General features: G+C 46.4%; 1 protein-coding gene across 4 annotated transcripts in view; it reads left to right on the top strand.

The window, feature by feature from the left end:
- The first annotated feature begins 10,017 nt into the window (after positions 1 to 10,017).
- Positions 10,018 to 12,093, top strand: part of ACTN1 (actinin alpha 1) — a 99,328-nt gene continuing 97,252 nt past the window's right edge. For 3 of the 4 annotated variants that reach the window (XM_075843854.1, XM_075843852.1, XM_075843851.1), the window contains exon 1: positions 10,018 to 10,309. In XM_075843854.1, the coding sequence (XP_075699969.1) occupies positions 10,205 to 10,309 (105 nt within the window). In that variant the 5' untranslated portion in view covers positions 10,018 to 10,204. The remainder of the gene's footprint in view (positions 10,310 to 12,093) is intronic. The other variant, XM_075843850.1, reaches the window with a different exon arrangement.

Here is a 12,093-nt window from a genome sequence, read left to right on the forward strand (position 1 = left end):
TGCGTCCCCGCGCTGTGGAGACAAACTTGCCCTCCATCGGTGGGCATGTGGTTCAGCAAAATTCAGGAGATTATCAGAATGGAGGACCTCACGGCATGCATGAGAGGATCCCACGCCAACTTTCTTAAAACATAGCGTGTTTGGATTCGGTTTCAATCTTCTGTGGAGTACAGGACCATCATGGCCTCTTGAACATAATCCCTAGGCCCATTACGTCAGGTCAGTTCCCTCTCCTTCGCTTTTCCTTTCTGTCCCCTCTTCTCTTTTGTTTCTCTTTAGCCCGTTCCTGTTGTCTTACGGGTTATTATGCATGGCTGCGGGTTCAGGGTGCATACAAGAGTTTCTCTATCAATATTGATTCCAATTGTACGTTGTTATTCTTTGTGTTCTTTGCACTTCTTGTAATTCCATATGCTGGCCTGTGGGCCAATGTCAGTGCTGTTTATGTCTGCACCATTGTTTTTGTGTCTTGAAAGATGGAAAATAAAAGAATTACAAAAAAAAATTAAAAATGGCTGCAAAGGAAAAGTGGAGCAGTTGCTTAGAACAACCAATCAATCTTTAGCTTTTATTTCAAAAATGGCCTTTGAAAAATGAGAGCTAGAATGTCATTGGTTGCTATAGGCAATTGCTCCATTATTTCCTTGGACTGGTTTTAATAAATCTCTCTCATTGTATCTTTTCCAAATGTAATATCAGCAAGAACAGTCTACTGCTCTACATGCAATACATGTACAGTCAAGTATTGTGACATTTTTTATGACATTTCCTGCAGTTAGAATAGCTAACACTCAAGTCATGCTTATATAGTGCTTACAGCAGCAGACAAGATAACAACAAATGGAATTTGAAGTTGAAGGTAGCGAACCAGACAGTCTGACAAGAAATATTACTCCATAAGAATACAGTCAGTGCTAGCACTTCTACACAAAAGCCATACTGTAAAGGCGGGTAAAAGCCATACTGTACAGGCGGGTAAATACAGTCAAACTCACATTTTCTAGCACTGGAATGTCAGGATGCAAACCTAGTGAAGGCTCACAGACTGTTTATTATTGTAGTAAAATCTCATCTGTGATCTGGTCTACTTCGGTTTTCAACCTCTAGATGTAAATAAGAATGTTCCCATTCACTGAAAGCTAACAGAGATCTTAAAAATGGTGAAGAAAAATACATAAAAAATGGCAGATGTGAACTTACACTAAAAGTTTATTAATGCATGCATTAATTGCATGGAACTATTGATAGCCTATCCAAAGGAGAAAAAACATTTAAGAGTCAGTTCACACGGCAGATTTTGCATAGCGGTTCCGGCCGCGTAATTATTCCTGTTGTCGGCTGGAAGATTCTTCCTTTCATTGACTTCAATGGGAGGTTTGGACTCAATCCGCCTGAAGGTCGGGCAAGACGCTTCCTTTTCCTGCTAGCTGGAAAAATCAGCTAGCAGGAAAAAGAAGCGTCCGACGCCCATTGAAATGAATGGGAGGCATAATTTTTCAGCGGGAATCCACCCCAAAAATCCTACCATGTGAACAGGGCCTTAGTCTGTCTAGTCATCACAGATCTATGTAATTCATTGTCCCCAAAGGGATAGGTGATAAGTGTTTGGTTGCTGGGGGTCACAACACTGATCAAGAGAATGGGGGTCCCGAGCCACCTGAACGAACAGAGCTCCATTCATTCTCTCCGGGACTGCCGGAGATAGCTGTGCGCTGTACTCTGCTATCTCCAGCAGTCCCATAGAGCAAGAATAGAACTCATTCAGGGGAATCGGGAGCCCTGTTTTCTTGATCGGTGGGGGTCCCAGTGATCAAACACTTATCACCTATCCTGTGGATAGGTGATAAGTTAATGTGGTGGGATAACCCCTTTAAGTTGGCTACAGACCGTATTCTTCTGTCTGCAAACAATGTTGATTTCAGTGGGATCCACCAACAACCTTATATTTGTGAATTTTTTCGGGTATGTTCACACTCTTAACCAAAAACGTCTGAAAATCAGGAGCTGTTTTCAAGGGAAAACAGCTCCTGATTTTCAGAAGTTTTTGAAGCCACTAGTGATTTTCGCTGCGTTTTTTTACGGCCATTTTTGGAGCTGTTTTTCTATAGAGTCAATGAAAAACGGCTCCAAAAATGTCCCAAGAAGTGACATGCACTTCTTTTTCACGGGCGTTTTTTTACGTGCCGTTTTTGGAAAACAAGGCGTAAAAAAAACCCCCGTCGGAACAGAATGTCGTATTTCCCGTTTAAATAAATGGGTAGATGTTTGGAGGCGTTCTGCTTCCGTTTTTTCAGGTGCTTTTCGAGGCGTAAAAACCCAGAAATACGCCTGAAAACACTCCGTGTGAACATACCCTTATAGTAATTGTGGTTGAAAAACGATATATGTTCATAAAATTCAACGAGATGCAAGGAAATAACAAATTAAAGTAGGGGTAGAGGTGTACAACTTAGACTTTATTTCTCCTTGTTGATCCAGAGGAAGGCAAATTAAAAAAAAGAAAACATGAAAACATCAGGTTTTAGTCAATCTGCTCTATATCGAAAATAAAAATGATTACTGACCCTAAGTGATCCTCAAACTGGATCCTATTGTTTTCTTCATTGCTAAGTGGTGCCAGAGGGTTTTACTTGCTGCTTATCCCCCATACTAAAATAACAACTGTGTTAAGCCAACATTCATGTTGATGGGGGAGTTGGGGCAAGTTGCTGCCGGTTCAGCTGACAGCTATCTAATGTCTATGGGCAAGTTTAGTGTGGAGTTTAAGCACAGCAATTCATTAGAAAATCCTTCTCTTGCCTTGTTCAGCAGCTATGGGCGGTCTTTTTAAAGAGGTGTTGCTATATGTGCTGATGTGTAACCTGGAGAAGGAGGTGGACTGTACTTCCTTTATTATGGTCTGTGGTTAAACTGTCAGTAACACAATCTGTGAATTAATGAACGATGAGACTTGGTCACGGAATGGTTAAACCCTTTTAATCACAATAGACTGGGGCATGCCCACCTTACAATAAGGGTATGTTCACATGCAGAGTCAAAAACGTATCAAAATACGGAGCTGTTTTCAAGGGAAAACAGCTCCTGATTTTCAGAAGATTTTTAAGCCACCCCCGATTTTCGCTGCATTTTTCGCACCGTTTTTTACGGCCGTTTTTGGAGCTTTTTTCGATAGGGTCAATGAAAAACGTCTCCAAAAACGTCCCAAGAAGTGACCTGCACTTCTTTTTCGCGGCCGTTTTTTTACGCATAAAAAGACGCCCGCGTCAAAGAAGTGCCTGTCACTTCTTGGGACGTAATTGGAGCCGTTTTCCATTGGCACCATAGAAAAACAGCTCCAATTACGTTCGTAATGGACGCAGCGAAAAACGCTGGCAACATGCCATTAGGAGAAAACAGCTCCGTGATTTTAGCCGTAATGGACGCTGCCGTGGGAACCTACCCTAAAAGCTAGGATAGTAACAACAAACACATCAACACCAATAGCCGCGACTCCCAAAACTTTCTCCAGATTTTATCTGCCGAACCAGAGAACCGCTGTAATAAATTTTTCGTAGCACCGCTTGGTTTACCTATCATACAACAAAGGAAAATGTAGCCTAAGGGCGAAAACAGCTCCTTATTTTCAGGCATTTTTTTAACAACGTTTTTTACAGCCGTTTTTGGAGCTTTTTTTCAATGGAGTCAATGAAAAACGCCTCCAAAAACGTTCAGAGAAGTGTCCTGCACTTCTTCTGATGAGCCGTCACATTACGCGCCGTATTTTGACAGCGACGCGTAAAATAAAGGCTCGTGGGAACAGAGCATCGTAAAACCCATTGCAGGCAATGGGCAGATGTTTGTAGGCGTATTAGGAGCGTTTTTTCAGGTGTAATTCGAGGCGTAAAACGCCCGAATTACGTCTGAAAATAGGCCGTGTGAACATATTCTTACAAATGAGAGAGAATTAAGGCCCTTTTACACCGGCCGATAAGCGGGCGGTGCAGCGAGCACCGATCAACGAGACATCGATGATCGGCGCTCGTTTTCTCCTGTAACACGGAGCTATGGATGGGGACGAGCGCTCGTTACTCTGATCATTCGTCCCCATACATTATCATCATATCGGCAGCGCATCTCCCTGTTTACACAGAGATGCGCTGCCGACAACGATAATATTTCACTTTTTTAAAACGATACGACCAGCAGATGATCGAGCGTTTGCTCGATCATCTGCTAATCATTCCCCTGTTTACACAGGGCAATTATTGGCAACGAGCATTATATTAAAACTCGTCTGCCCGATAATCGTCCAGTGTAAAACCCCCTTTATTTGCTTTTGTTATATGTTACATAAAGACAAAAAATGAAGCCTTAGGCGGGATTCACACGACAGGGATTCCCGGCCGGGTGCCGGCCGTTCATAAATCGGCCGGCACCCGGCTGCATTAGGAATAATAGACCCCTAATGGGGCTATTCACACGACCGATTTTTTGACGGCCGGGAAAACCGCCCGTCAAAAAATAGGACATGCTCTATTTTTAGCCGGGTGCCCGGCCGCCCGGCTCCCATTGAAGTCTATGGGGCCGGGTAATACACGGCCATCACCGGAATGTGTCCCGAGTGATGGCCGGGTCTACCATCGCTCGCGCACTCTCTCTCCTCCTCCTCACAGTGCAGAGTGCATGTGAGGAGGAGGATCTTTTATTGCTCGCTGTAGGAGTCGGAATCCCCAATCCCCGGCTGGGGATTGGGGATTCCGCTACAGGAGAAGTGCGTGACTGCACTGTCCATATATGGACACAGCGAAGTCACGCACTTCTGCAGCGGAATCCCCGACTCTATGGCCGGGGATGCCGCTACAGGAGAAGTGAGTGACTACACTGTCCATATATGGACACAGCGAAGTCACGCACTTCTGCAGCGGAATCCCCGACTCTATGGCCGGGGATGCCGCTACAGGAGAAGTGAGTGACTACACTGTCCATATATGGACACAGCGAAGTCACGCACTTCTGTAGCGGAATCCCCGACTCTATGGCCGGGGATGCCGCTACAGGAGAAGTGAGTGACTACACTGTCCATATATGGACACAGCGAAGTCACGCACTTCTGCAGCGGAATCCCCGACTCTATGGCCGGGGATGCCGCTACAGGAGAAGTGAGTGACTACACTGTCCATATATGGACACAGCGAAGTCACGCACTTCTGCAGCGGAATCCCCGACTCTATGGCCGGGGATGCCGCTACAGGAGAAGTGAGTGACTACACTGTCCATATATGGACACAGCGAAGTCACGCACTTCTGCAGCGGAATTCCCGACCTGTGGCAGGGAATTCCTCTTCAGGAGAAGTCAGTGATTACACTGTCCATATATGGACATTGAAGTCAGTGACTTCTCCTGGAAAAGGGGGGGGGGGATGGGTGCAACCTACAGGGGACTGTGTGGCATCACCTACAGGGGGCAGGGTGGGTGGCATCACCTACAGGGGGCAGGGTGGCATCACCTACAGGGGGCAAGGTGGCATCGCCTACAGGGGGCAGGGTGGCATCGCCTACAGGGGGCAGGGTGGCATCACCTACAGGGGGCTGTGTGGCATCACCTACAGAGGGCTGTGTGGCATCACCTACAGGGGGCTGTGTGGCATCACCTACAGGGGGCTGGGTGGCATTACCTACCAGGGGGCTGTGGCATTATCTACAAAGGGCTGTGTGTGGCAACAAATTTTAAATGAAATTCATCCGATTTTAAAACGGACAGGGAAAAAAACGGATTCAAATCGGGTTCAAATCGGCCGGTAAAAACGGCAACTCGGCCCGGAACGGAATCGGAACGGATGCAAAACGGATGCAAACCGGCCGGGAAAATCGGCCAAAAACGGCCGATTTTCCCGGCCGACACTCGGACCCTGTCGTGTGAATGAGGCCTTATTCACACGAATGTGTATTACGTCCGTGCTACGCTCGTGGAAATCACACGCGTCACACAGACTTATGTAAGTCAATGGCGCCGTTCTGACAGGTGGTGATTTTCACGCAGAGTTTGTCCGCTGCGTAAAACTCACGACATGTACTATACTTGCACGTGTTTCACGCTGTACGCACCCATTGAAGTCAATGGGTGTGGGCAAATCGCGCACGGCACATGGAAGCACTTCCGGGTGACGCACTTGATTCGCGCTACAGCTGTTAAAGAAGTGAAGGGAAACATAAAAGCCCCTCCTTCTTTACTGTTTCGTAAACTAAAAACAGAGTGTCATGATGATGCCGGCTGCGCGAAAATCACGCAGCCACGCACCATATACAGATGCCACACTGAACGTTTGCGCACGCGAGCGCAAAACGGACACGTTTGTGTGAATAAGGCCTTAGGGTATGTTCACACGGCCTATTTTCGGCCGTTTTTTGGGCCGTAAACGGCCGAAAAACGGGAGCAGAGCGCCTCCAAACATCTGCCCATTGATTTCAATGGGAAAAACGGCCTTCTGTTCCGATGGGCCATTTTTTACGCGCCCGTTTTTAAAAACGACCGCGTAAAAAAAAGGCAGCGAAAAAGAAGTGTAGGACACTTCTTGGGACGTTTTTGGAGCTGTTTTTCATTGACTCTATAGAAAACAGCTCCAAAAACGGCCATAAAAACGCTGCGAAAATTGCGAGTGGCTCAAAAAACTTCTGAAAATCAGGAGCTGTTTTCCCTTGAAAACAGCTCCGTATTTTCAGAAGTTTTTGGTTAAGTGTGTGAACATACCCTCAGGCCCCATGCACTCGACCGTAAAAATGGTCCATGCACACGACCGTAAAAATCGTCCGTAATTCCGTTCTGCAATTACGGACCCATTCACTTCTGTTGTCCACGGACACCTTCCCGTTTATTTACGGGAAGGTGTCTGGGCCGTAGAAGCGTACCGCAAAAAATAGGAAATGTCCTATCTTTTGCGTTTTACAGGCCGTGCTCCCATACTTTGTATTGGAGCACGGGCCGAGAATGCGGGCAGCTGTCCGTGGCTGTCAGTGGCCGGCCGGCCGCATCACTCCATAGACTCTAGTCTATGGGGGATCTGTGACAACGCGCCCCTCACAAGTGCACCTCGGACGTGAAGAACTGCAGTTTTTCACGTCCGAGGTTAGCTACGCTCATCTGAATGTAGCCTAACTTTAAAGATGCTCTGTCACCAGATTATAAATTCCCTATCTCCTACATAATCTGACCGGCGCTGTAACGTAGGTAACAACAGTGGTTTTCATTTTGAAAAACGATCATTTTTGAGGCAGTTATGAGCAATTTTAGATTTATGCTAATTAGTTTCTTAATGACCAACTGGGCGTTTTAACTTTTGACCAATTGGGCGTAATTCCCTGCGTGTTCTAGTTCGGATACACTGTGTACTTTTACGCAGCGTATCTGACCTGTGTGAACATACCCTAAATATCCTAGTGAGAAGCAGGTTGGACAGAGGACGGTCCTTTATCCTAGAAAACAGTATCAAATTGTATTAATGATCACATCTCCATGATTGTTTTGAAAAGCAACAGTGTCATTCACTAGACTACACATACTTTTTCGTTATTATTTGTGCACTTCACAAGACTAACGCTGGTATCATAGGGGTCTGAATTTTTTTTTTGTTTTTTTAGATCTGGTCTGGGGTGCAAAATTAATATAGGGATCTGATTGGTAGTAAATTAAATAAAGGTTCTGGGGTCTGAATTTAGGGGTCTGGTTGGGAGTCTAAATTAATTTAGGGGTCTGGTTAGTAGTCTGAATTGATTTAGGAGTCTAGTCGGGAGTCCGAATTAATTTAGGAGTCTGAATTAATTTAGGGGTCTGGTCTGGGGTTCTAAATTAATATAGGGGTTAGGTTGGCACTCTGAATTAATTTAGGAGTCTGGACGGGAGTCTGAATTAATTTAGGGGTCTGGTCGGGGATCTGAATTAAAGGGGTTTTCCCATCTTAGACATTTATGGCATATCCACAGGATAGATGTGTCTCCCAGCTCTGAGCCCCGTACCTATATAGAAAACGGGGGTCTCTTGACCCCCGTTTCGCCTGGTGCAGCGGCCACTGGTCGCAGAATCCGGGCGGGGACTAGTAAAGAGAGATTTGCCGCTCTCTCCATTCTGTTCAGTGGGATTTACGGAAACAGATGAGCTGCGCTTGCTCGACTGTTTCCGGAACTGCCATTGAACAGAATGTAGAGAGCTGATCGCACGCGCGTCAATCTCTCCACTCGTCCCCGCCTAGATTCTGTGGCCAGCAATCACTGCGTTAGGCGAAACGGGGTCGGGAAACCGCTATTCTCGATATAGGTGCAGGTTCCAGAGCTGGGACCCACATCTATCAGACATTTATGGCATATTCAGTGGATATGCCATAAATGTCCAAGATGGGAAAACCCTTTAATTTAGGAATTTAACTCAGAAGTCTGGTTGGGAGATTTAATTAGTTTGGGGGGGGGGGGGGTCTGATTGGGGGTGTAAACTAATTTAGGGGTCTGAATGAGTCTCCGCCACTGCCCCTCCACACCCCCCCCCCCTCTTAGGGTGTGAATCTCCCCCGTACCCACTCCTGCCACTTTCTGCTCTCTTAGCAGTGGATTAACTTGAAGCTCCGGGCCACAATGCAAAATCTATAACAGGGCCCCACCTACTATATATAATTTATAATATTAATTATTAATACTGGTGTCTTCTTATCTGGCTGAGGCACTTTTGGGCCCCCTCAGGCTCCATGGCCCGGGTGTGACTGCTACCTCTGCACCCCCTATAGCTACGCCCCTGCTCTTAGCCCCACCACAGAGATCTGCCACCTAGTCTTTCTCCCTTATCCCGACAGAGCCCCTGCCAACCTACTGTCTCCGCCCTGCCCCTCCAGTGCCACTGCGAGTTTGCCTCTCACCCCAGTCCCTCTCTCTCCCCACCCTATGGGGGGGGGGGGGTGCTGCGCTTTGACTGTATGGGGCCCAGAAATTTCTGATGGTGGCCCTGGGTGGTCTGCTGATCAGGACAACAAATGGGCCGCACCACTTCATTTTTTAGATAGGCACATGCGCCTGTACTGCAGCTTGTCCCACGCAACCGAGAGTCCCAAGCACAGCCGCTGACACGAACAAACCGCTTAGGCCTAAACACGACCGTGTTTTTATTCAGCGTGCTATCTACATTTTTTGCGGATACCACACTGACCCATTCATGTCTATGGGGCTACACACACATCAATGGTTTTTTTTTCGCGGATCCGTTGTTCCAATTCACAAATTATAGAACATGTACTATCCCTGTCCGTTTTTAAGGACCTGTGCTGCCCTTTCAAGTCTATGACTCCGCAAAAATAACTGACAGCACACGGAAGCCATCATTTGCAGATATGTTGCTAGGATACGCTTGGAAAATCCGATTACGTGTCCTTCCTATGGGGTTTTCCAGGGGACGACAAGATAGTGACAATTTCCTGCTTACATTATTTTGGGGCGGATCATGAAATATGGCTGACACATGGTAACAAAACCGCCGCAATATACGGACATACGGAACGGTTGCGTGGCCATTACGGACCCAAATACAGACACTAGGAAACCATAGTTTGTGGCCCGATCAACAGCAAAGCTCGCCCTTGCAGTGTCCTGATTGGCAGGACCTCCGCTGATCAAACATTGATGGACTACCCCAAGCAAAGACCATCAATGTTCTAGTTCAGGAGAATCCCTTTAACAATTATTGGTTCAATAGTAAAATCTATGATCAGCTCTAGACATAATATGTAATAATATGTTGCTTATATAACGCCAACACATTCTGCAGCGCTGTACACATGGGGTTCACCATCTAATACACATTATCTTATTCGACGTCTGTGATCGTCTGACAGGAACTACTCCTGCAGACAACTGTGTGCGCTCTGCTCCATCTGTATGATACTGTGAGCAGGATGCAGCGCTGTATATACCCGCAGCAGCTCTGATTGATGGGCCCTGCTGCCAGTAGCAGAACTCCCAGCCTCGGGCAAGGGTGCAGACCAATCCGATTGATGGAAGAGGAGGGCTGGGCCCAGTGACGTGCCCCCTCCCCTCTCCCGGGCCATCTCTGAGCTCTCACTTGGTTACATTGTAGCGTTGGCTCCACGCTCGGATCTGCTGCTGCTGCCGCCGCCGCCTGGTTCTGTACAGGGGGGACCCCAGGAGCACTACAAGTTCAAGGATCGCAGAATAGTAATAGCAGCCGCCAGGGATGGATCATTATGATGACTCTCAGACTAATGACTATATGCAGCCGGAGGATGACTGGGACAGGGACCTCCTATTAGATCCAGCCTGGGAGAAGCAGCAGAGGAAGGTGAGCCCTGCCATGCCACTTACTGGCCCCTTCTTACCACCCTCAGAGCCTTATACTTATGACTGTCTGATTATAACTCCTCACATAGGGATTATTACATCAATCTAGACACGGAATCCTCTCAAGTCTGGTATAAGTTTTTACTAATGTATTGGTGCCAGTCATGCCAAGCGATCCTCAGCCAGAGTGTTTGGTAAATTGATAATTTATTATAAAATGTGAACCAGTAGGCAGACCGGTCATGTCAAACTGCTGGAATCCATAAACTAATTCATTGCCATGTTTTATGTGGAGGGCCTTTACTAGGAAAGGGTTATGCATTTCTAGGCTGGATCTAGAGGGCAGCTAAACTGTTACAGTAACGCAGTCCTAATATAGACATACAGTATGCAGCCCTGTACACAGGTATATAGGACTATTACACCGGAACCTGATGTCAGCGCTCCTTCCTCCCGCACACCTAGCCCTCTCCACCCCACATGAAATTTGGCCTCTGGCATAACATTTTTGTTGTCTGATATGGCAGCGACTGATCGCCTTCAGTGTAATTTGTGTGATCCTATAAGTGAAAGTATATAGCTTTAAACTTTTTAGGATTATCTAGTGTGGGAAATGTGCAACACCTACACTGTGGGACCCCAAAAATCGTCCGTCTATGGCAACCGAAACAATCAGTTAAATCTCAGGAGACTTTATCAGGCTCGTTTTTGTTTTAGTTTTCGTCACGTGTTTGACTACATGATTGGTCGTGGGTGATTCTTTACTGTGAGGCACCTACAATATTTTGGGCGTGGGTTTCTGTATCAGCCGCGTACGACATTGTAAATATTGCTACAATATATGTGATTGGTTAGATCAAACTGAAACAATGTGCCAATCAGATTCACTGGTATCTTCAGATCATAGGGCAGGTACAATGAACTTACTCAAGACCCCTGAAGTGAATAAGATGGACTCTGTGGTGCTCTAGACTGTTGCGGTCTTAGGAAATGCGATTGCCATACAAGCGAGCAACTAAATGTCCAGCCACAACCCACTGTAGTGTTTACCTATAGGCTGCAGATACCCAGCCAAGGCCTGTGCTACAGAGCAGCTGGTCTGCGGGCAGAGCTGACACTGAGACCAGTCACTTTATCTATTATTAAGTACTTGTCATGGTCTCTGGTGATGGTAATATATGGCACACTGGTTAGTTATTGATGATGGGCAGAAATGTTATCACTTTATTTTATGAATTTCAGCAACATATACTGGAGAATTGCACAAGGTGAGCGGGCATGGGGGAGCTATCTGCTTAGTCCGTAACGGTTGCGACCACAGTCGGCAACAATCGAGATGCCCACTGGCCTATGTGAAAAGCCCATTAACAGAGTATAGGCTGCTGTAAACAGTGTATGTATGTAATGTAGCTTTTCGCATTGGGCAATTGGGGACAAATGCAATAAATAATGGGAATTTATCAGTCTTCCTAAAAGGTTCTCCAATCAAACACTAGATATTTTCTTATTTAGGGTGCACTCACACGGCTGCGTGGATGACATGTTACATCCTATGCCAGTAGATGTTACATCCTATGCCAGTGTATGCCAGTAGATGGGGTGTTTACCCAAACAGGCCCCGCCCCTGAATTTTAACAGGGAGACTGTCAAAAAGCTGTCAAAAGCAGCCAATGAGATCAGTCTAGTGCCGTTGTTTCAGCCATTTTTTTTTATATTCCCTGAGGGATAATATTCATAGGATATGTCATAAAGGTTTCATCAATTGGAGTCTGACCACTGGACCCC

The sequence above is a fragment of the Rhinoderma darwinii genome, chromosome 12 (assembly GCF_050947455.1).
Source record: "Rhinoderma darwinii isolate aRhiDar2 chromosome 12, aRhiDar2.hap1, whole genome shotgun sequence".
Taxonomy (NCBI): Eukaryota; Metazoa; Chordata; class Amphibia; order Anura; family Rhinodermatidae; genus Rhinoderma; species Rhinoderma darwinii.